A 25,223-nucleotide genomic window follows, 5' to 3' on the forward strand; every position below is an offset into this window, starting at 1 on the left:
AAGCGAAGAGCATAATAGTAATGAATAAGGTTACTTCTTAATGATTAAAAATTCAGTAATCAGGAAGATATAATAACAACAAAATCATACAGAAGTTATAATAAAAAGAGTTCAATGCCCAAGTGACACTTTTTAGGCTTTCCCTACATAGATATTAATTTTCACAAAATACTGAATATATATTGAATCCATAATTTTTTAAAAGTTATATGCCAAGTGAAACTAGTAGGTAACCTTCAAATATCCCAGTAATTAAACTGTTTTTGTTGTTAAACTAGCTTTTGTTTTGCTTTTTTATATCACTCTTATTACAACTCTAGCACATTTATTCTCTATTCAGCATTATTTTCAATGTAGAAGGCCAGGAACTGTTACTTAACCGAGTATCAACTACTGTGTAGCATTGTGCTTGGCTATTTGCCTATAATATATCACTTTAGCCTTCTAATAATCTTCTTCAAAAAGAAGTAGTGACACTAACTATAATTTACGTATGACCAAATGAGGAGTATAAAAGTAGGACAATTTACCAAAAGTAAATCAAGTGATAAGTCAGGAAATGGAAGTTGAACAAAATTACATCTCCTCCTTTCTCATTAGCCTCATTCTTGCCATGTTTGTATATTTAAGACTCAGGGTCACATTGGAAACATGTATTATCTACACATGAAAACATGTAAAACACATATGTTATTGCATAACTTAAATATATATAATATATAAATACATATAATTATAATCACATACATATAATAAGTAAAAACTTAGGCTCTAAGAATAAAATGGGAAAACACAGTATTCCACCAACATGATGAAATACAGTTGTATTTCCTGTGTGGAAGTCATCAGACAGCTGTGAAAAATTGCCCACATTCAGTCTATTTTAGGCAGTCCTGTTCAGACTTGCATAACAAAATTAGTATAATTTTAAAAATTTTAACATCTTTTCCACAGATTTTTAACAGATCTCTCCCTTATGTATTATTATTTCTATTTTTAAATAAGCAATTCTTTCACATATTCCCTGGTTTCAAGAATCATTTTCCAGGGCATTCATGTTGACACTATTTGAAATAGGATCTGCATCTCCAAAATGTTTATATGTTCATGATTTTGCTCAAATTTAGATTATCAGTAATTTATATCAAAATATATAATACCCTTTGTCTACCCTCTTGTTTAAACAGCACCCTGGTGGTCCCTTCCCCCTTTTTCACATATACTTTTTTTCCCCACAAAGAAATAATAAAATATCAATTAAAAAATTCTAGTCCTAGACTTCTCTGTTATAAAAGAGTTAAACTGATTAAAATCTACTTTTCCCAAATAAAGCTATAAATGTGGTAAAGTAACAAAAAGAGTAACAAATACAACTGAAGTTTAGAACATTCTTAGTAAAAGGATTAGTGAGAAAATCTACTTCATGCTATTTAACCTAAGACTGAAAGGAAAAATAAGAGGTTAAAAAATGCATAGCCTATTTTATCATAAGAAGTAAGATTATTTCTTCCTTTGTTTAATTTTCAGCTTTAATAAGATTCTTATACTATGAACTGATGTTTTGCATTGGTTATTCAATCACTTATTCATTTAATATAAATTTATTGAGTGCTTCATATGCTGTGCACTATTTTAAGAGCTTTGAATGTGGCAATTCAAAAAATAAAAATAGACAAATATCTCCACTCTCATGAAAACTATATTTAAAAAGGATAGGTAAAGAACATTCAACACAAATACAGATGGTTCCTGACTTATAACAGTTTGCTTTCAATTTTGAATTTGGATCTTTTTCAGGCTTGCGATATGGTTTGATACTGGGCAGGGCAGTGAGCCTGAGCTTCCAGTCAGCCACAGGACCACAAGGGTGAAAAACCTACACTCTTACAACCATTCTGTACCCACACAACCATTCTGTTTTTCATTTTCAGTTTAGTATTCAATAAATTACTAGTGAGATATTCAACGCTTTATTATAAAGTGGGCTTTGGGTTAGATTATTTTGCCTAACCGTAGGCTAATGTAAGTGTTCTGAGCACGTTTAAGGTAGGTTAAGCCAAGCTATGATGTGTGGTAGGTTAGATGTATTAAATGCATTTTTGACTTACAGTACTTTCAATTTATGATAGGTTTATTGGGATGTGATCCCATCATAAGTAGAGAAAGATCTGTAGTAAACTATATGTAGTAAGCTAGATAGCCATGTTTTATGGCAAAAAATAAAACAGGGAATAGGTTAGGAAGTAGGGAGGGGCTTGTCATTTTAATCACGATTATCAGGGAGGTCCTTGCTAAGAATGTAACACTTGAATACAAACCCAAAGGAAATGAGGAAACAGACTATATGGAAATTGGGAAAAATTATTCCAGACAGTAGGAACAGCAAGTGCAAAGGCCCTGAGACAGGGACAGCAACTGCAAAAGACTTTAAGGCCCACTGAAGCAGTCAGTCAGGCAACTGAAGAGGGGAGAAGAGGCCAGAGATGAAAAGGGGTGAGGTAAAGATCCCGTAAATCCTTGTGTGCAATTGTGCTTCTCCTACTGAGTGCCATTAGAGTTTTAGTGGAAGGAGTCTCAGATCTGATTTTGTACTAAGATCAATGTGAGTGCAGTACTGAAAGCAGACAGAAGGAGAGACAATTAGAACTAATGTTGTGCACAATATAGACACTAAAGCTGGTTGTCACCTTTATTAGTGATTAAAAGGTCAGCACAAACTCATTTAGAGAGAGAATACATTTTCTAATTAACCACAGATCCTACTTGAGACATTGAATCAATGATCTTTAAAAAAAAAAAAAAGCAGGTAAAGAACTGTGAATTTAATTGTATTCTGCTATACTAAACAAGACGTACCGTGTAGGACATTTTGAATATGAAGATTATAATTTCCTCTGTAGTTAGTTCTATATTCATCAATTTAGCAGTGACCAAATAATACCAAGAAAAAAAATTCAGTTATTTGAAGACCATTCTTTCATCAAATCTACGGAGTTCCTGCTAGATGCTAAGTGCCATGATGGATAGAGAGAACTCAGAATTCTGCTTCAAGAATTAGCAATCTAGTGGGACTATAGGGAAATAAACATCTAACCACCATGTCAAGGGCTAAATCCTTCACAGAGATCTGTCTCCAGGAAGAAAACCTTGCACCAAATAGACTGTGATTAACAGAACCATATTCAGCTAGAACTATGTACATCTTGCCTGGCTTTTTAATATATCACATGTGTGTCTTCTTCCTTATTTAGATAATGAGATATTAAATATAGGGATATCATTTACAGTCCTTTCTACCTTTTGAATAAGTAATAATTGTATACATCTCATTTTTTCCATTCTTTAATAGGTAGAGCTAATAATGCTCTCTAAGCTGTAGAACAACAGATCCTTTCAATAGGAATGAGTAAGAAGAGAGTGTGAGAAAAGAGTATGATATGCAAGAATAACAATCTTCTTTTGAAATTAAAAATTTGATACCCTTTACTTTATTTAAACAAAATAAAATTGAATATATGAAAAAACTGAACACATTGATATGTCAATGTATTTCATGCTTTATTATTATATAAAGGTTTAATCATCACATTAATGATTCAAGGCTTTAGAAAAAAATGGCTCTATGCTATTCACATAGATTCCAAAAGTATGGTAATATTTGCATGGAAATATTAACCCAACCTCCTTCAAAACATAACTCTTATGTACAATAGTTAATCAGTCTCACTAGATATGTCTCTATAAGGTCAATGAATAAAATATTTAGGTCAAGAACATGTAGAACTTGATCTCTGTAGCTGTAAGACAATCTTTCCTGATAAATGTATTTTTAGTTTTGGGGGATAAATTAGGAAGAGATTGGACTTATGTATTGAGATAAAGGAGATTCTTACCCATAAGCATAACTAATTCCATGGTGTACCTGGATTATCCAGGAATGCATATGAACTCAATATACATTTTTAAAAAGTCTATTAAGGAGCTGTCCCTCTGTGCTTTATCTTACTTGCCAATCAACTTTCTTCCTAAACAAATCAAAGAGCAGGACCGAGGAAATGGCCAAATTTAAAAAGTCATAAAATGAGATCAGATATCATAAGACATGTTGTGGTGAAAGCTGGTTGGAAAGGGACTAAAATGAAGTATCTTGGACATCCTATTAACCTTTAATTCCCTATTATTGTCTTTTAAATTGATGTATATTTCTCTTTGCCATTATATTGAGTTTTTGCATACATACCACTGTAACAGCTAAGCTTCTCAACGTGTTTATGCTCATACCAGGACCTTAAAATAGCTATAATTGCCAGATGGAATTCGTTGTTATATTGCTATATTGTTATTTCAATTTCTTGCCATGATATTATAATATTTATTTTGCTAATCTAGAACTTGGGAGGCACATCATGATTAAAATATCTGCTCCAGATATGCTGTGAGTAATTAGTAGAATTGGGAAAAGTTAATAATCGCTTAGTAATAATAATCTAAAAACAATCTATTTATAAAATAAGGGTCTACTGTCTTATCAATAATTGTTATATTTTTCTCATACTTATCTTGAATGTTAAAATGTAAAAGAAATTTCCCAGTGTAACCTGTAATGATTTAATCAAGGAAATTCAATCGTGACTATTTATTTAAAATAGTAATTTATTAAAGTATTTCACAGAGGAGCCAAGTATGTATCAACAACAAAAAACTGGCACTTGTTGAAATTCATGCGTCTCAAAACAAAAAGGAGAACTAATAAATGGTTAAACCTCTTGGTGAATCAATGACAAACATTCAGTGACATTTACCTAATCATTACAAAACTGCTGCCCTTGCCCCAGGTGAATAATAGCTCATATTATGATGAATAACCTATTAATCCTTCATGCTGTAGGTGGAAAAGACTGAAGTTATGCCATTTTAGAGACATACTAAAATGTAGTATAAAATGAGAGATCTACTCTTTGTTTTCTACAAAACAGATACTGGCTATATTCTCCCATAAGCCAGGGGATTATAGCATGGTATTTCTTGAACCCAAACTATGTATGGACCCCTTGAAATTATATACCAAAAATTCTCCCTAAGCTAGGTCTCTAGATCCATTTAGGAAATACTGGTATAGTTTGGGGTCTAGATACAGACTACTCAGGATGAAATTCCAGCCCTGCCCGTAATAAACTTTATTAAGAAGGCCAAGTCACTTAACTTTTCTAAGTCTCAGTGTTCTTCAACTATTACAAAGGGAAAATACTACTAGTTGCCTTATAGGCTAACTGTGAGAAGTAAACAAAATAATAAGGATATTCACATTTTCTCTGTTGTCAATGCATTGAAGTATGCTTTTCTGCAGCTTTGTTCCTTAATTGAATAGGTTCTAAGAATCTGTTCCACAGTTTGTTACTACAAAGCCTGAGGCCAAATAAGAGGTCTAAAGCCCCTTCCTGACTAAGGAATTCCTTATAAAATCTGATTACTAAAACTGCTTAACTTTTGTGCATCATTAAATCATTGACTAAATTAAAATCTTGAGTTGAGTAGAAATAAGGATTTACTTTATTTTGTAGATTGTGTTCTCCCTTCTCTTGAACACATGGTAAGTTGACTCACAGGAGGTAAGAGAGGGCTGAAGTGAACAGAGACATAGGTGCACCATCCTGAGATGCAGAAGCATACAAGGACAAATTCTTGTACCACTTCCAGGTAAGTGTATTCTAGACTTTGGAGACAGGAAAACCAGTATTATAAACAGATTCCTATCACTTGTTAGGAATAATGAACTATAAAAGATGTCTTAACCATTTACTCATCTTAAGGCCATTAAAGTAAAGTCAAGGAAAATAGACCAGGAAAACAAATCCACATAACTCTTGAGAAACCATGTGGGAATGGATGAGTGGGATGCAAAGCAAATGGGAAAATATAAATGGCTTCATTGAACAGTGTGTTTTTGGGTGGACTCTTTGATCTGTGGAATTTATAATGATTCGTATGTTGAATAAAAATGACTTAGTAAAAACGTGTGATTGTATCTTACAGTTGTAAATTAGAAGGAAAAAATGCTACTATGTTTGATAACAAGTCCAAGAGTACCCCAGAGACATCACAGGTTCAATTCCAGCCCGCTGCAATAAAGTGAATATCACAAAAAAGAATCACATGAATTGTTTTTGTCTTCCCAGTGCATATAAAAGCTATGTTTACACTGTACTGTGTGCAATAACATGTGTTTAAAAAAACAATCTACATACCTTAATTTTAAAAATATTTTATTGTTAAAAATGCTATAAATCATCTGAGCCTTCAGCAAGTCGTAATGTTTTTGCTGGTGAAGGGTCCTGCCTCAAAGTTGATGGCTGCTGACTGATCAGCATGGTGGTTACTAAAGGCTGGACAATGGTGGCGATTTCTTAAAATAGGATAACAATAAAGTTCTGCTGCATTGATTTACTCTTTCTTTCACGAACGATTTGTCTGTAGCATGCAATGTTGTTCAGTAGCATTTCACACACTGCAGAACTTCTTTCAAAATTAGAGTCAATCCTTTCAAAACCTGCTGCTTCTTTATCAACTAAGTTTATGTAATATTCTAAATCCTTTGTTGTCATTTCAACAGTCTTTACAGCACTGTCACCAGAGTGGATTCTATCTCAGGAAACCACTGTCTTTGCTCATCCATAAAAAGCAACAACTCATCTGTTCAAGTTTTATCATGAGACTGCAGCAACCCAGTCACATTTTCACTTCTAATTCTAGTTCTCTTGCAATTTCCACTTCATCTGCAGTTACTTCCTTCACCAAAGGCTTGAACTCCTCCAACCTACCCATGAGGGTTGGAATCAACTTCTTCCAAACTCCCGTTAAAGTTGATATTTTGACCTCTTTCCATGAATCACGAATTCTTAATGGCATCTAGAATGATGAATCCTTTACAGGTTTTCAATTTACTTTGCCTAGCCTTATAAAATGAATTTTTTAAATAATAACACTTAAAAGTTCAAATTACTCCTTGATCCATAGGCTACAGAATGGATGTTGTGTTAGCAGGCACAAACAACATGAATCTTATTGCACATCTCCAACAGAGATCTTGGTTGACCAGGTGCATTGTCAATTAGCAGTAATATTTTGAGAAAAAAAAAAACAAACCTGTTTTTTTCCTGAGCAATAGTTCTCAACAGTGGGCTTAAAATATTCAGTAAATCATACCGTACACAGATGTGCTGTCATCCAGTCTTTGTTGTTCCATTTACAGAAAACAGGCAGATTTAGCATAATTTCTAAGGGCCCTAGCATTTTGGAGTGATAAATGAGCATTGGCTTTAACTTCAAGTCATTAGCTGCATTAGACCCTAACAAGAAAGTAAGCCTGTCCCTTGAGGATTTGAAGCCAGGCATTGACTCCTCCTCTCTAGCTATGAGAGTCCTAGATGGCATCTTCTTCCAATAGAAGCCTGTTTCATCTACACTGAAAATCTGGCGTTTAGTGTTGCCACCTTTATGAATAATCTTAGCTAGATCTTCCGGATAACTTGCTGCAGCTCGCATCTGTTCTGCATCAGCACTTGCTGCTTCACCTTGCACTTTTATACTATGAAGACAGCTTCTTTCCTTAAACCTTATGAACCAATCCCTGCTGGCTTCATACTTTTCTTCAGTAGAGTCCTCACCTCTGTCAGCCTTTGTAGAATTGAAGAGAGTTAGAGCCTAGCTCTGGATTAGGCTTTGGTTTAAGGGAATGTTGTGGCTGGTCTGATCTTCGATCCAGATCACTAAAACTTTCTCCATGTCAGCAATAATGCTGTTCCGGCTTCTTATCATTCCTATGTTCACTGGAGAAGCAGCACTTTTACTTTCCTTCAAAAATTTTTCCTTTACATTCACAACTTGGCTGTTTGGTGCAAGAGGTCTAGTTTTGGCCTGTCGTGGCTTTTGACATGCCTTTCTCACTAAGCTTAATTATTTCTACCTTTTGATTTTAAATGAGAGACATGTGACTCTTCCTTTCACTTCAATACTTAGAGGCCACTGTAGGGTTATTAACTGTCGGGTTAATACTTTCAATGTTGTGTGTCTCCGGGAATAAGAAGGCCAAGGAGAGGGAGAGAGATACGGAAATGACTAGTTGGTGAGCAGTCAGAATACACACAACAATTATTAAGTTCACCTTCTTATGTGGGCATGGTTCGTGGCACCTCCAAAACAATTATAATGGTAATGTCAAAGCTCACTGATCACAGGTCATCATAACAAATACAATAATAATGGAAAAGTTCGAAATATTATAAGAATTACCAAAATGTGACACAGAGGCATGAAGTGAGCAAATGCAGTTGGAAAAATGGCGCCAACAGACTTGCTGGATACAGAATTGCCACAAACATTCAACTTAGAAAAAAAAAGCAGTATCTGTGAAGCACAATAAAGCAAAACACAATAAAATGAGGTATGCCTATAAACACTATTGTGGTTGAGTTCAAAAGAGTAGTATAAGTGATTTGTGAAAACTATATTAAAGATTCAGTCCCTGGGCTCCATGTGTTATCTAAAAGAATAGATGGAGATTAAAACAGAAAACTCAACCATCACTACTTACTGATTTCCTATCCTAGGAGATGACCCAAGGCAAGAGACAGCAGACTCATTCCTGATTGGGAAAGCCAACTTTCAATGATCACATGAAGGGGGACAACTGCTGTGACTGGCAAAGGACCAAACTGTCTTTATCAAGAGAGGGATGAAGTCCATTCTGAGACTAGAATTTTCAGAGAATTTATACATAAGACTTAGTTGATTTAAAGCATAATTGATCAGTGTACTATACTAGTTTGCCCTGTCACTCCCTGATTGTGCTCTGAGTCTTCCTCAGAAGTATTGTTAACTCAAGAATGACATTCAGCTGCTGGTAGGGGAAGAAATAAATTCATGCCAGTTGGCAATGTGGCTGCAGCACTGAGTCCCTGCTGTTACCCTGTTGCTCAGGTCCTGAAGAGTCCCAGATGGTTGGAAAGAGTATCTTCTGTGAGACCCACTAACCAGTTCTTTGCAATTCCTGAATATGTGCACATTGTCCAAAATGAACCCAAAACCCGATGGTGGCACACTATACTCTTGTTGATGACAAACAGCATCCAGTAGGGAAATGCCTGGTGTCTATCTGGCCTCCTGATAATGTGACTGACCCCCACTCGCTGGTACTCCTCCACTGTGATCACCTGTGGAAACACAACCTCTACAGTGTGTAGTATCTGTTAACTATCTTGGCCATTCCCTCTTCACTAACACCAAACTCCTTTGCTGCTCTGTCTCCACGTGGCCAGGGAGGAGTGGCTGAGAGCCCCTCATTCCAGAGCATGAGAGAACAGGCTGAAGTAAAGAAGTCCTCTAAGTTCAACATTCCTGGTCTCAGCCTTCAGTCAATTAAATAAACTTCTGTATTTGGAATAACAGTAAAATATGGGAACATTTTTCCAGATTCCATCTTATTTGCAAGCCTAAAGAATTGGGGGTGATGGTGATTCTTGATTAAGCCTGACCTGAGTATTGTGAACAGAAAGAAAGAAATTAAGTGTAGAAGGCACCTAAGGCCTATGTAAACACAAACTCTAACAACTTCCAACATCAATTTTATACAACTGCAAGGCTTGTTACCTCATTTAGTGGCCCAGGTTTAATTTAAGAATCAACTGTCACAGCTTGCTCAATTCTCAGTAATGAGAGGCAATTTACACAAGAGCCTTGTTATCCAAGAACCTTTTAGCACACACACCATGAGCAGAGTGGCAGCACTATTATAATTTTAGAAGTTAAAAAGAGCACTATTATTTTTTTCTTTATGTAAAATGTTGATCAATATTTTCATCATTAACTAGTCAAAACAGAGTTAGCTCCTAATTCAGTTCCAAACTCTTCATGTGAATTCATTTAGTTGTGCTTTAGAAATAAATGCCAAATATTTTGAAATTAAAAAATACTAAGTGAATAGGCTCCTTTGACCACTGTATCATGATAATAATGGAGGGTGATAAGAAAGAGTATGCTTTCACCCAAGAATTACTAACTACACAAATAGCAAATCCAAGGTAAATTTCAAAGTGGAAAATAAGAAAAAAATAAAATAAAATAAAAAGAGGCACTCTACCTGCTGTAAATCCAGTGTTATTGTCACATAATGGTATTCGATTCCATTCTTAATACTGGGACTCTGCCACCAAGTGTTCTTTCCATCAATAGCATTCGTAATTGGGTGTCTCTCTATTGAATCAGCAGCAGCATGCGAAAGGAGAAAAAAAATCATATGAAGAATTTATAGCTGTTTTTTTTAAATAAAAATTAAAACTAAGTTAAAGCCATCATGATGTGAATGTCAAACATTAAAATAAGAGGCAGCAATTCATATTTTTAACAGAATTTGTTTAATGTAGACTCTTTTTACAGCATTTACAAGATAGTTTGAAATGGTTAAATACTTCAGAATATAAGAGAAGAAGCTGTTCAGCACTCTGACCATCAACTAAAATGGGCAACTTTAAAGATCACTATAGAAATTAAGCATGAAGAAATAATACTGAAATCTAATTGATGTGTCAGTCATTCAAAGAAGCAAAAACCCTACTGTTTGAGGCAGTTCTGGTATAAACTCCTGAATTGTGGCTGAAAGGTACTTGAAGATTTACACTTCTGACACATTCAAGACTTGGGCGACTCAATACATATCTGGTTTTAATATAAAATGCTGTCAAATTCATCCTAGTAGGCTTTTTGCAGACAGTCCTTAACTAGCCAACTTCTATTTAAGCCACTATTTAAAAATATAATGAAAGATACTCCAAATCTCCCATCCAGTGTTTGCCCATCCCCATAATCATGAGCTCGGTGGAGGGGCCTGGACAATAATGGCAAACAAGGAGAGGATGGCACGTGAAATTCCATCCCAACCACACAACATGGACCTTCCCTGGCCTCTACTCCAGACAGATGAGAACAGGACCTACTGTGAGAACTCAAGGGGAGACTAGAGAAAGAAATAAGAGATGTGGACAATCGTTGCCATCTCCTCTCACAGTCCTGTCTTACAGTTCCTTCCTTCTCATGATCTCCCACACTCACAGATTCCTCATCTCCTCCATGCATCTCACAGCAGCGATCATTACCTCTGGAATGCCAAAGCTCTCATTCACAATCATTGGTTCTTGTCTGACATCTTTTTTTCTGTTTCCAAAGGAACACAAGTTCTGGCTCTCCCAGCTCATGCATGGATGAGGATGGCAGGAGTAGAGATTATTGGAGACGTTCCTATTTCCGGGACTGCAGTAAGAGAACTGAACTTCCTAACATCTCCTTTGAAAGTCAGCCTTTTTGCCCACAGAAATGTAAAGAGTGGAGGTCAGCTTCCCTGCTACTCTTCTGTTCATTATGGATTAAGTATGCTTTGGGGTGTCAGTCTTGAGAACTGTTATAACACTAATTCTTTGAGGAAGATGTTTCAAATGACTGGACTAAGAATACCCTGTTAGATTGGAGCACAATCTTTTTTTTTTTTTTTTTTGTAAACTAAAGAAATATCTCAAATAATGAGCAAAACATATCACTATGAGGAATAATCATGGACTCAATTTGCCTAGGTAATGGAGAAATCTAGCCAGGTGTTTGAATGATAATGGTGATGGAAGAGCATAAGACCCGGACGATGAAGTGCTGGAGCATGAGGAGCTAAGTAGTCCACCTGAATCCACCACTTAGTACTTAACTGACCGTGGGCAACTCACTTAAACTCTGTGTCATTCTTGAAGTAAGGATAACAAAATCCACTCCCAGCACAGGTCCCCAGAATGTTAACATTCAGAAAAAAGTACAAATGTTTTTAAAGTGTGTGTGAGAGAGATCTGTGGAATTGATATAGGAGCTCCAGCTCTTTATTTCTCCAAGTAACAGTAGAGTCCAGTCTACTCTTGCTACCATTTAATACATCATCACTATTGTTTCATAAAATGGAGGACATTGAAACACCACAAAAATTAAAAAAAAAACATAGTATCAAAATATAGGCTAATTCTTTAAAAGGTATTCATTATATTTTCATTAAAAAATTATAATGTTCTCATTTTATCATTTTGTCATGGACTAGTAAAATTATCTTGGATGGGAACTCTCAACTCCCAGGGTTACCAGAAGAAACATTACAACAATTAATATTATAACTATTATTATGCAGGTACATAAAATCAATTATGTATCAGTTCAAAATGTGCAGGGTTCTGAGTCTTTACTGGAGACAAATTACATTTAATAAAAATTTTGAAAATAAAAATCAAGCAAAAAGAAGACCTCAGTGCAATAGGAGTCTGCTAGTTAAGTAACATCATCTTCAAAATTTTTTGAATATTCATTAAATTTGCCATTTTCAGACTCTGTGCATTTTTATTACATATTAATTTTATTAATGTAGCTTACTATAACTTGTTTGACTGAAAATGTAAAGGCTTATATCTTTGAGTTATTTATGATAATATGAGTATATAAGACAGGACAAAAATAATCTATTTTTATTGGTAAATTATTTAACTCAACTAAACAGCTGGATGGACTTTGTACCAAGTCTTATCCCATTAGCAGTCCACTGACATAAGGCATCTTATCTCATTAATGAAAAATAAAATTGCTGAATAAATTGACTAATTAGCACTAGTTAACCTGTTCTGCTGAAGCTAGTGAAAGTGTTAGGTCTTTCTAATCACAACAGATACCAGAAGCATAACTAAATTTCAAATAAATGCCCTTGGTGGTACGAGTGGGTGCTAAAATTGGCACATGAGGAATCAGAACCATAAATGAAATATTACTGGCATTGCTTCCGAAGAAAAATAAATTATCACAGCAAACAGTCCTTAAACATCCTCCTGAATATTCTTTACAGACTGGGTTTAATATATGATAGAAAAACACACACATTTCCAAATCATACTTGTGGCTCGTAGGTAATTGTGAGAGGAGCTATCTAATTGGAAATTTGATATCTGCCACCTCAGGTCAAATTGATATGAGAATTAGTCACAAAAAGGAAGCCTGGGAGATGAATCAACAATTAACCATAACCCCCATTATGGAAGTTTAATCATAATTAATTTGCAAATACTGATTAATTGTTGGCATACTTCCCTTATTTAAATAGAGATAGAATTTTATAACATCCTCAACAGGGATAGTTACTCAAGTCAATCCAATGCATCTGAAAATTGGCGAGGGAATCCTTGATGAAGTAAACCTTTCAAACAGCTATTTTAATTGGAAAGCACAATCTATTCATAGTCAGGAAGTTCAAGTTTCCTTTCCTTTGTATGGTAATTAAATACAGACCTCCCAGGTTTATTCTAGCTGTTCACTGAATCTGTGGAATTTTATTATCTGTTACTCCAACTTCTACTAAAATATATTCATGTGGATTATTGCTAAATTTTTACTCTTGTGGGGTATTATTCCTTTTAAATTTCTGCTTCCAAAACAGGATTTTGAAGTGTAATTACGCTGGTAATTTAAAATTAAATTAATCACATGAAGGAAATCTAGACTGTGAAAAGTTTTAAACACTTACCACAAGTAAACAAAAATGAGAAATACTAAATATACCTCATACGTGCCTTGCTTTACTAAAACAATTAATTGATTTTGTTCCAACATGAAAATATGGGGTGGGAATATATAGATGTCTTCCTTTGACAGCCTGAATATGGAACTCTGAAGAGGGAAGTAACAGTGGCTCTTGGATTAATTTGGTGAATACATCTTATCCATTTTCCCAGCCACAAGTGTCCACTCAGTTATCTTCTACCCGAATTTTTCCATCTTCCTTCTATCCTGTGTCTGTGATTGTATATGTTTCCTTCTTTTTCTCTTTTGCTGGAATGCTTTTCCCTCTTATCTCAGGTAACTCAGGTTTTTAGAGCCCTTCTGAGTCTGACCACCAGCTTAGAACTTTCTCTTCCTACTTCAGTTCCCACTGATGTTTTCCTTAGAAATTCTAACATCACTGATAACATATACAGCAAGGTATAGCCCTGAGTTTACTGCGTTGAACATTTGTTTAATTGCTCTCTCTATCCAAGTCTTATCTACTCTGACATTGTACTTGTAGACAGGAACTATAAATATTTATATTTATATGCATACATATATAGATAACTATACACATATACACATACATACACATGTATATATGTATACACACACACACATATATAATTTTTACGTATTTTATCTCTCCAACTCTCACTCTCTGCCTAGCCCTTCCTAAACACACATCCACACACTTCCAACCACCCCCATCATTTCCTCCCATTCATTCTATGGCTCCAGGCTTTCTCATATTCTCTATGAAATCATCAAGGCCATTAATTCTTATACCAATGGTAATTTCTCTCCATCAGGCTTCATCTTCTTTCCTAACAAACCTAAAGTTCATAATCCAACAATTCATTTATTTTCTGGCTGTTACCTCAATTTTCTTGCTTTTGATTTTTCCCCAGGGCTCTGACGTAGGTCTTTTATCCTTCCCATTCTATAAAAGAATAGCAAACAGATAGGATGTGTCCCAATATCCCCCGCTCCTACACCCATAACAATCTACACCACAGAAAATAACCACACTTGAAAAAAACTTAAAAAACAAGGAAGGTTTCCGATGCTTACCATCTTTGGTTTCTTAACTTTATTTTTTTTTAACATTCTGTGATATACAAGACCAGTAATCTTATTCACAAAAGTCCTAATTCTCCAGACAGATTAATGTTTTCAGCATCTCTAAATTTTATAATAGTGATGGAACTATGCACTCTTCCCTTTAATCAACTCCAAGAAAGAAGGTATAGTGTCTCCGAACTTTCTTTTGAGATAAAATATACAAATTGTGAGAGAAAGCTTTCTTCATTTTATAAGTATTACAATTTAAAATAAAAGGAGAAGAAAAACTAAGCAAATTTTTAAATAATATAACTATGAAGCTTTATCCCCATTATAATTCTCCACACTGACATTAAGTATTTGCTTCATTAATCTCCCCAATATTTGATGATTCCCCAATGTATATCTATAAATCAACCTCCATCTATAGGATTATCTCACACCATTCTCCCCTTCTCTATATAAATTCTTTACTCATTAAAACTAATTACTTATAGTCTCTGAATATATCATGCTGTTTCATACTTTCAAGACTTATGTAGTTTTTTAATTTAATGCTTTCCCCCTTTCATCTCATTAATCTTTATTTTCTCGTTACATGGGTCACTTTCTCCCAGTAATCTGTAGATGTTCCTTTTGTACTCAATTTACTTTTCTCTATCTCCTATTTCCCCTTTAAGTCCTTTAAGTCAAAGGCTATATGTGATTTAACCCTCTCCTCCAGTACAATGCATTGCTAGTAGCCGATATTCAAATGCTTGCTGAATAAACGTATGAAAGAGTCTGAGATATCAGCCTGGTTCCTCAAGGCATCCAAGAGGGCTTTGTTTGACAGCTCTCCTTGTGTTGTTTAAGAACCTTCATAGTCTAGTTCCTGCCTCTGCACCAGACTCATCCCTATCCCCTGCCCTCTGACACGTTCAGATCAGCCATTCCTAACTACTTCTAGTTCCTTGGGCAAGTAATATATTCTGTCTTATTCTGATCTCTTTTTCTGGCATTCCTTCTTCTCCTCCCTTTGCTTTACCTGCTCAACTCATATTAGATCTTTAGGTACTACTTCTGGCAAGCCTTTTCTATACCAGGACTGAATGTATGACCCTCCCCTTTCTCCCTGAAGCCCCTATGCTCCTTCTCTCCTTAGTACTCACCACACTATGCAGAAATAGTCTGCATTTTACCATTTCTTCAACTTGAATCCAGGGACCTCTTATTCCTGTTGAATTTCCAGCATAGTACCTGGCACATAAGTGGCCAATGAATGACTAAATTCTGCATTAATAACCACATCCTCAGAGACTCTTCTGCAAGTAGTAAACTTAAGGACTGCCACAGTTCTTCAGCTAGAAAACCTCGAGCACCATACCTGCTACACATAAGGAATTCCAATAATATTTGTCAAGTGATGGAGAGGGGATGTAAAGCTCACACTGGAAGAAAAGTTCTAGAAATTTTGGGGATTACAAACTGTTTGACTTTAATGCAGTTTGGCCTCAACATCTCTCAATTATAGATCCTACCCAGTGCCATACAAATTCATCGTAAAATACATACGGTATGGACTGCTGCTGTTTTGATTGCAGATTCGACACTGTGGGTTCCTCACGGGCTGCCCAGGGACATGCTCTACCAATTTGCAATACATTTCAGGTCCTTTTTCTCCACATGTTGCATTTGTAGTGATGAGAGCATTGGAAGCGAGGTTCAGGACAGCAGGGAATAAACCTGAAAAAGATGGACAAATGTAGGTGTGTGGGATGATTTTGCTGCATTTTAAAAAGAAATTAAGATAGGATGTTTTTCAGATCATTAAATTAAACAAAAAATGAAATATCAGTGATGATTAAATACCTAGCTTAATTAAGTACATTACATAAATAGCATGTTTTACCAAATGAACTTTTTTTTTTCTGGGTCTTACATATGGACTCCAAAGCTATCTTCTTAATTTTTAACCTCTAATACTTAATTAGTAAGTCTTGCCTATAACACACACTTTAAAAAAATCTTTTGTTCATATTATTGGCACAGGTCTTACTGAAACTTCCATCCTGCATTTCAGCTATTTTATATTTAGTATTAAATGGCAATCATATGTAAAGATTTTGAACAACTATATATCTGTTTTTCATGGTCATTTTTATGCTCCAATATCATTTAGCATAAATGGTTATTGTCACTTATATCCAGACTGGAGAAGATAGAAAATAACGAAAAAATTTGGAACACCAGGAAAACCATTCTTGACTGCTTTCTGTGCTATATAGCCATACTATACAGCGGTATCTCACCAGAAACAAGTCATCACAGTAGTCCATGATCACATACCACAAATTACTTCTAAGATAAAATAGAAGTGTTCTGTTTGCTTAGATGCAATCTCATAGGCACACTTCACAGTAGAGCCGGGGAGACCTTTGATTCCATAAAAAAAAAGAAACCTCAATCTCTTCACCTTCTATAACTTACTCTCAATGCTGCTTCATATATGTCTAGTTTCTGCACTTTATAGACCTCTTTTCAATGACAATAAAGTCAAGTCACTTATCAGAAGTCACTCTTTAACTGAAAAACTCATTTGGAGAAAGCGCATCTGAGATTATAGATAATTCAACTCGATTTATGTAAAGAACATGCTAAACATCTAGGTGGTCTCTGCTCTATACACATGACAAGTAGGTCTGTATCAATTCAATCTCTGACAGAAAGTCCTTTATTGACTAAATCTCATGTCCTAATATTTACTGACAGTCTCTAGAGTTTTAAGTTTATAAGTGCTTTATGCATTATTGTCAAAACCTAGCACATGCTGGGTACACAATAAGCAGTCAATATTTGTAAAATTAATGAATTATAAATATTGGCCTTGTAAACATTCCTCTGTATCATCTGAATAATAATAATAATAATAACAACAACAACAACAATAACAATAATAATAACAACAATAACAATAATAATAACATCCAGCATAACTGAATACTTATAATGTGTCAGGCACTATTCTGTCAGGGTCTGTTCAAACACTATCTCTGTGGGCTAATTCACTATGCATGACACCCATGCAAGCTACATACCATTATTACCCCTATTTTATTAAGATGTTCAACAACTTGCCTAAGACTATAGCTATCAAGTAGCAGAGCTGTGACTTGAGTGCAAGCAATCTGGCCCCAAAGTCTATGTATGGTCTCTACAAATGTTACATGAAGCTCCCAGAAATCTAGTGCTAATTTGTGGTCCTGGTTAACCTTAGAATTGCATTTCTTTAATAGAAGCAATAGTACAACAAATAAAAAATAATTTTAAATAATTTGAATCTCTATTGTAATCACTCTCAAAAATTTAAAGAGATAAGTGAATACGTAAGACCAGGAAGCTCTTCCCTCAGTCACTCTCAGGGTCTCCCAAAAAGCTTCCTCTAAACAATCCTCTATCTTTTCCCTCCCTCCCCACACTCACCAGTCTCTAAAATTCCTCTGATTCTGCTGTTCCAATCCAGTACCCCCACCACCACATTAGCCCTTTTCTCTAGTTAATAGTTATTTGAGGTTTCCAATTTTTCTTCTTTTCTAGAAGTTCAGAACTTAACCTTTTTACTTAACTGCAGTTACTATCTCATTCATTTTTTCTCTTAAATTTCTCTCTCCCCTCATCTCTATGCTCTGACTCCAACTCAATGAGACACTCCGTCAAGGTGATATGAGTCAGCTAATACGATTACTGGTCAAAAAACTTTAGCCACTCATAAAACTATTGTTATTTATTTTGGGAGAAAATGCGAAGTGTTTTACAAAAGATTAAGTACTTTACAAAGGTTGATATGTTTTTTTTTTTAAAGCTTTACCTGTGTATACAAGGCTTATTGAAAAATATTTCAGTTTTGTGAAATTTGTCACGTTACAAATTTAAAAATAATTTGACCAACCCTAGATCATTATTCCCTATCTCTAGACATTTTATTCTTTAGGTTGGTAAATGATGTATGATTAAGTAAGTAAGATTTATCTGTATATCTCTCTCCTCTGTTATTAATCATTCCTTTGCATTTAGCTGTACAATTATTATTTCATCAAATATATGTTGAGCACATACTATACCAGATACCATAAAAAACTGGGCAATTAAAATACTATTATATGGGTTTATTGTGGGAAGTGGCTATGGGCTGAATTTTGGAGGAGTAATAGAAATGTATTTGGCATAAAAAAGGAAGAAAGAAAAAGCAAACATACCAGGCAGAGGAATAGTACATGAGTATGAACTTTATACTGAAAGCTTACATGGATGTTGAGCGACTGACAGAGCACTGCATTTGTAACTGTTCTAATCTGTTAGATCATGTGATTGTGTATAGATTTGGATGTAGATATAGATATAGATATGGATCTGGATCTAGATATAACATAGTTATGTATAGATTACACTTAGAGTATACATAATGGTTCACATATATATATCAACACAAACTATTGCCTATTTGTCATTGTTAGTAGTTTGTTTCAGTGGGATTTTTCCCAGGTCTTTAAAATTATAATTTATAGTGTAAAATGATAGGTAGTAAAAAGGAAGGTTATGCTGGAAATCCTGTTCTTAAGAGGGAACAACATCTTGCTGGCCTGCAGGATGAAGCCCCTTCTAGCCCTTCAAACAAATTTCCTTTCCTTACACAAAAGCCATCTCAGGTAGGAGCCACTGTCTCTAAACTGCCTCAAGACATGGTCAGTTTGTCTCTGAGATCTTTGTCTCCTTCACCTCTGACTAGCCTCGACCTTGACCTGACCTCGGGTTCTTTTTCATAAGAATGGGTAAGACTCCCCGTGCCCTGCTCTGGAGCAGCCCTAAGGAATCTGCCTGGAGTTGGGTAGGCCTGGACTTTCTCAGATCTGAGGAATCACAGGAGGGAGCCAACAGGGGAGGATGGCTGGTGAAAATTATTTTCCTGTATATCTTACGTCCCAAAATATAGAATTGGATTACCCACCGGATTAAGTGAATATAATGTGATCAAAACGCATGGCTATAAACAAAAGGATTACAGATATGGAAGTGACATTGATTCTGAAGATATTTCATATTCATTAAATAATATGATTTAATCCCTCAGTAACCCCATTGTGTAGGTTTTAATAATCCCATTTTACAAATGAAGAAAATTCAACTCAGAGAACACAAATAATATGCACAAAGTTATGAACGAGTAAGATCAATAACTAAGATTTTAACTCAGCTTTTTAACTCAGAAGGCTAATGATCATCAGAGCCTGAAGAAAAGCCAAAACCTGGTCCTCAGCAGAGTTTATCAATTTACACATTTAATAAAAGAAATAATTTACCTGGTCACCACCCTTCTGTTGTTTCACAGAGTTTTCTTCAACTAAAGATGTCAATAAAATTTACATTTACTATCTTTCACTTCTTTCCATTGATTTATTTCTGTTACGCTTATCGATAATGTGCTCAAAATTAACCTTTCATAATTTAATAGTCTTGCTTTGTGGTCAGGGAACAGCTGCCTTTTGAAATTTTATTAGCTATTTTGTTGTTTATTTTAAATAATCAGTAAAGTGTATTGGTCAGGGAAGATCCCCAATTAGTTGCTAACGATCAACTTGAAGCTTTTTATTGAATCTGCAGCAGGTTGTATTATAGATTGCAGCCCATTTTCATTATAGGTTAAATCTATTAGACTGCACCTATTTATTCCTATTCAAAAGCAGCAAAAGAAATATTTATTGCTATATTCAATATGAGTTACTTGGTTAAGATTATACAAACATTGGAAGTGTAAATGAACTACAAATAGATGATGAACTTTTATAGATTACTGACTTATAGCCTCTTAATTCAATTTGAGGTCATGTAATGTTAATGACATAAAAGCCAGTCATCATTACCCATACAATTATGACAGACATTTTTTCCTTAAAAAAAAGACTAAGTAAATTTAATTGGATTTGTGGTTTAAAGAAGAAAGTATAAAGAAAAAACAAATAATATTTATTCTCCTTATATTATATATTTTATTAAAGATTAGAATATGTATACTATTTAAAGAATAATATATTCTGTTCTATAATATATACATTTAGTAAGTATTCTAGAAAAAGGCTAAGTCTATGTCATGTGAAAAATAGGAATTCTGCTACCATATAGTAAACATTTAGAAATTCACCAAATTTTCACTGTTATCATTCAGATGTTTTTAGACAGCATTTGCTTGCTCAAATACTGTGCTATGTTCATACAAGTTTGCAGGATTTTGATGATCTGCCTTAAAATTCCGTATTTTGGTTTCAAATGGCAGAAGCATCTTTAAAACCTGCATGTGGAGATACTACTTAGTAATTGTGGAGTACCTCCTATTAAATCAAACCACTCATGGATAACAGCCATAATATATTAACAAAATATATTTTTAAAAATCACAAATACTTGAAGACACTGAAGAACAACTCAAAAGGGGTAAACCAGGAGGAATGCATATGCTTAGGATTGAGATATTGGTGTGCCTCAGACTGCACCATGCAAGGTGACTAAAACTCAAGTAGAAACCCACAATTTCACTGTCTTTTCTTTCCTTTTTTTTTTCATTTCTGTCTTGAAAAAGCAGAAAACAGAACTAAGAATAATCACAGATGCTGTAAAGTGAGGAAGAAATACTATAAAAAAAGAAAGCAACAGAAAGGGAGCCTCAAAATATGTGTAATAAAACTCTTCCCAAATCTCTCACTGATATCAGATATACATATTCCTTAGGCAGATTCCAAGTACCCCAGTTGGAACTAAGAACAAAATAGTGATAACAGTTGCTGCATTCTACAGGAAAAAACAAGACTCTATAGAGTCTTGAGTCCAGATAAGCTAACCAACTGATATAACACAAAATTAAAAGATGGATAACGATTCTTCAGAAGAACAAAACAGAATCTTGAGTATCTACAATGTATCATTCACAAAATCCAGAACAAAGTGTTTTTAAAAAGTATTAGACATACAAGGAAACATAAAATGCTACCCCTGCTTAGGAGATAAGCAGTGAATGGAGTCCAACACTGATATCAACTAGATGTTGGAATCAGTACACAAATATTTTTAAATAGCTTTCATAACTATGATCAAAGACACACACACACAAATACTTATAATTAAAAAAATAGGAAATCTCAACAGAGGATAAGAAACTACAAAAAAATACCAAATATAAATTCTAGAACTGAAAAATGCAGGATTTAGAATTCTAAAAAATTACTACATGAGATTAAAAAAAGTTGGAGATGACAAAATCAAGTGTAAGTAAACCTGAATATAAATTGATAGTTTTTTTCTCCCAAGCTCTTTAAATATATAATAATGTTTAAAGAAAAATTATAATGTTGCCTGGGGAGGTACAATGTATGTTGATGCAATACATATGACAATTAGAGCAAAGGAATGGTGGGTGGAGGGATCACAGTAAATGAACCCATATATTTATAAGGTTTTTTATGTTTTACATGCAGTGGCACAATATTAAAAAGATGGACAATACCAAATGTTTAAAAGTTTTGGGGAGCAACTGGTACTCTGCTCCATTGCTGCTGTGAGTGTAAATTAGTACAACCACTTTATTTTATTGTAAAAATAAAACAGAAAAAAATAGTTGACTTCAGGGGAAGAGGCATAAAAGAAATCTCTGAGGTGATGGTAATATTCCTAATAGAAGTTTGTATTGTACAGGTGTATACATATGTTAAAACTCACTAAATGTTTCAATCAATGAATGAATGTTACACCCCGTAAGGACTTGTATACTTCACGGTATGTAAATTTTACCTTAAAAAAGAAAGTAAACCAATATTGAACTCTAGTTAATGATATTCATGATGAAATCTTTAGGCATGAAGTCTGCAATGGATCAAAATACAAGATGGATACTGATGGACAGATAGATGTATGATAAAGCAAATACAGAGGGCGACATTTGAGAATGTAGATGCTGAGTATATGGGTGTTCATTGTATGATTCTTACAACTTTCTGTATGGGAAAATGTTTTCTTAAAATTTGACAAATTATCTATAGAGACATTAGATATGTATGTGTATAAGTATGTACCAGTGTATATAACCATATATACATATATGTATATATACTCACATATACATATATGTACGTATATATATATACACAATTTACTGCATTCTTTGGCTTTTATAAATTATCAACCATCAGTAACAACAAAATTTTAAATTGACATTACTTAAATCAAATGTGGAAAAGCTGATTGGATACTATGAAGGGAAACTATCTTTTCAATCCTGTTCAGAATCAGAGGAACCGAGCAAAATAAAGGACTGGATTAGCAAAACAGCTGAACATTTCTCCAAGACACCTGCAGGCCAGCAATCAGCAGGTAACTGTTCTCCTTGTACAGTTCTTCCAGCACTTACTTCTTAAAAATGGAGAACTTTGACTTAGCTTCATATTTAATACATAAGTGATGCCTTTTGAAGTGAGTCAGAGAGAAATGCATTTAATGTATCAATAAGTCATCTGTTCTGTGCACAATTCATACTCATTCCTTAGGACTTATGCAATTTTTCTCTAGGTGATGAACTGGAAGGTTGCTAACGAGTAGCAAAAAGAATTCAAATCAGAGAAGTCTAGTTCAAATTTGAATTTTACAAATGAGGAAAATAATTTCCAGAACCTAAATGGCACAGCTGGTTTTCAAACACAATTATTGCAATCCCAAATAAATTTGAATGAATTTCATTATTAAAGATCTACCCTGCCTCACTCCTCTTCCTACTCTAAATTAAAACCCTTTTCAGCTCCTACTCATTCCTGTTGTTTTGTGTCATCCAGTTCTCCTTTTCCCTCCCATAGGCACACTCACAGGCCAACTTCCACCATAGTTTTACAAATCCTATCCTTTATCTACAAATGTTTCCATTTTAAGAAAGCACCCCTTCAACCTTCTTATTGTAATTGAAGTCTTGATTTCCTCTGAAAACGACACTTTCATAAATCTCCCCAGTGGATCGCTAGTCACTGGGAGAGGAAAAATAGCCCCCTTCTGGTTTCTAAATGCTACTTACAAATCAGTTCCTCTAGTTGTCACTTATAACTTCTTAAAAAGTCCAAATCATCCAACCCTTCCAAGGGCTCACCTGCATTACTGACTGACTTCATGAGACCATCTACAAAAATAACTGGCCGGTAACTGATTCACAGTTATTTTTATCCCCCAAATCTCTGCCATTCTCACTAAATAGGCAAACATAAACTAGCACTGATAAAATGTTATTCCACAGAAACCAGAAAATGTTAAAAGGTACTCTGAGAACAATTATGTCTTCTTACCATTCTAAGATTTCTGCTTCCTATTAATTTTTTGTCTCCAGCTTAATGTTATCTGTCTCTCTATCTCTCTATCTATACTTTCAGATAAGGATATCCTATGGGAACTTACGTCTACTGCAACAGTACCCTAACTAGTCTTCCTTCATGATTCCACTTCCATTCGTCTTCCAAACTGGTGGGGAAATTATTTTCCTAAAAATTGTCTTTCGATATTGCCTTCTTGTTTAAAAACTCTGTGAGTTGCCTGCTGCCTATAACATAGCATCCAAATTCTTTGGTAGTCTGAGTATTTATAATCAGGCCCCTAACTACTTCTCTAAAATCAACTGCTTCCCTCTTCTTTCATGACTTCCTACGTGTCCAGTGTACTGACAACTTATTGTTTATAAATGTATCAGGTGCTTTGAAAATTCTTTGTCATGACATTATTTTGGTCCATTCCACATAGAACATTTTCCTTTTTTGCTTAGATGATCATCTACTCATCTCTCACTACCCAGCTCTCTGTGAATACCCACTTCTCTGTGAGTGTTTCCTGACTTTGCAACACAGAATTTGTTATTTCCTTCTTGGTGTCTACCTAGTACTTAGCTGATATCTTATTATAACCCTTATCACACTGAAACATTAGTATCTTTTACACTGGATCTCTAGTCTATAACATGACTGGGTACAGGGATAACACTAGCTAGAATATAACAGCACTCAAATTTAAATTTATTGAATGAGAATAAATGCATGCACTTGTATAATCTTTTCGGGGAGAAATCCGGCAAACAAAAGCCACTAAAATAATCAGACCCTTGATTTAGAGGAAATAGAACTGTTTTGGCACCTAGGCTCAGTGAAATAATTCAAAGAAACCCAAGCTATTCGAAAAATGTAGTAGATCTTTTATCATGGCTTGGCTGTCCAACACTCAGCCTCCATTTCTGTTCGCGGGTAATTGGCAGTTTTAGTACAGAGGGTTTGCAGTACCCTACCTCCTACCGAGGAAATGGAAGTTGAGGAGATCTTTCTTCTTCCCTCTCTTTAGCAGTTTGGGAAATCTGTGCACATGACTTTGGCCTAGGGCTCTGAATCTGGAGCAATTACAGAACTGAGGAGATAAGGAAAATAAGATCATGATAGCGACAGAGATAACAGTACCAGTGCAAGTGGGAGAAGTGGTAACAGCAATGTCTGCAAAGGGACCCTGACTAGCCT

At 34.8% G+C, this 25,223-nt stretch overlaps 1 protein-coding gene across 1 annotated transcript in view; it reads right to left on the reverse strand.

The window, feature by feature from the left end:
- The window catches only part of LAMA2 (laminin subunit alpha 2), a 516,774-nt gene that overhangs the window by 384,293 nt on the left and 107,258 nt on the right, over positions 1–25,223 (reverse strand). The window contains exons 2-3 of the mRNA XM_045524726.2: positions 16,225–16,395; positions 10,136–10,248 (exon numbers count right to left, since the gene is read on the reverse strand). Of these exons, the coding sequence (XP_045380682.1) occupies positions 10,136–10,248; positions 16,225–16,395 (284 nt within the window). The remainder of the gene's footprint in view (positions 1–10,135; positions 10,249–16,224; positions 16,396–25,223) is intronic.

This window comes from Camelus bactrianus, chromosome 8, assembly GCF_048773025.1.
Source record: "Camelus bactrianus isolate YW-2024 breed Bactrian camel chromosome 8, ASM4877302v1, whole genome shotgun sequence".
Lineage (NCBI taxonomy): Eukaryota > Metazoa > Chordata > Mammalia > Artiodactyla > Camelidae > Camelus > Camelus bactrianus.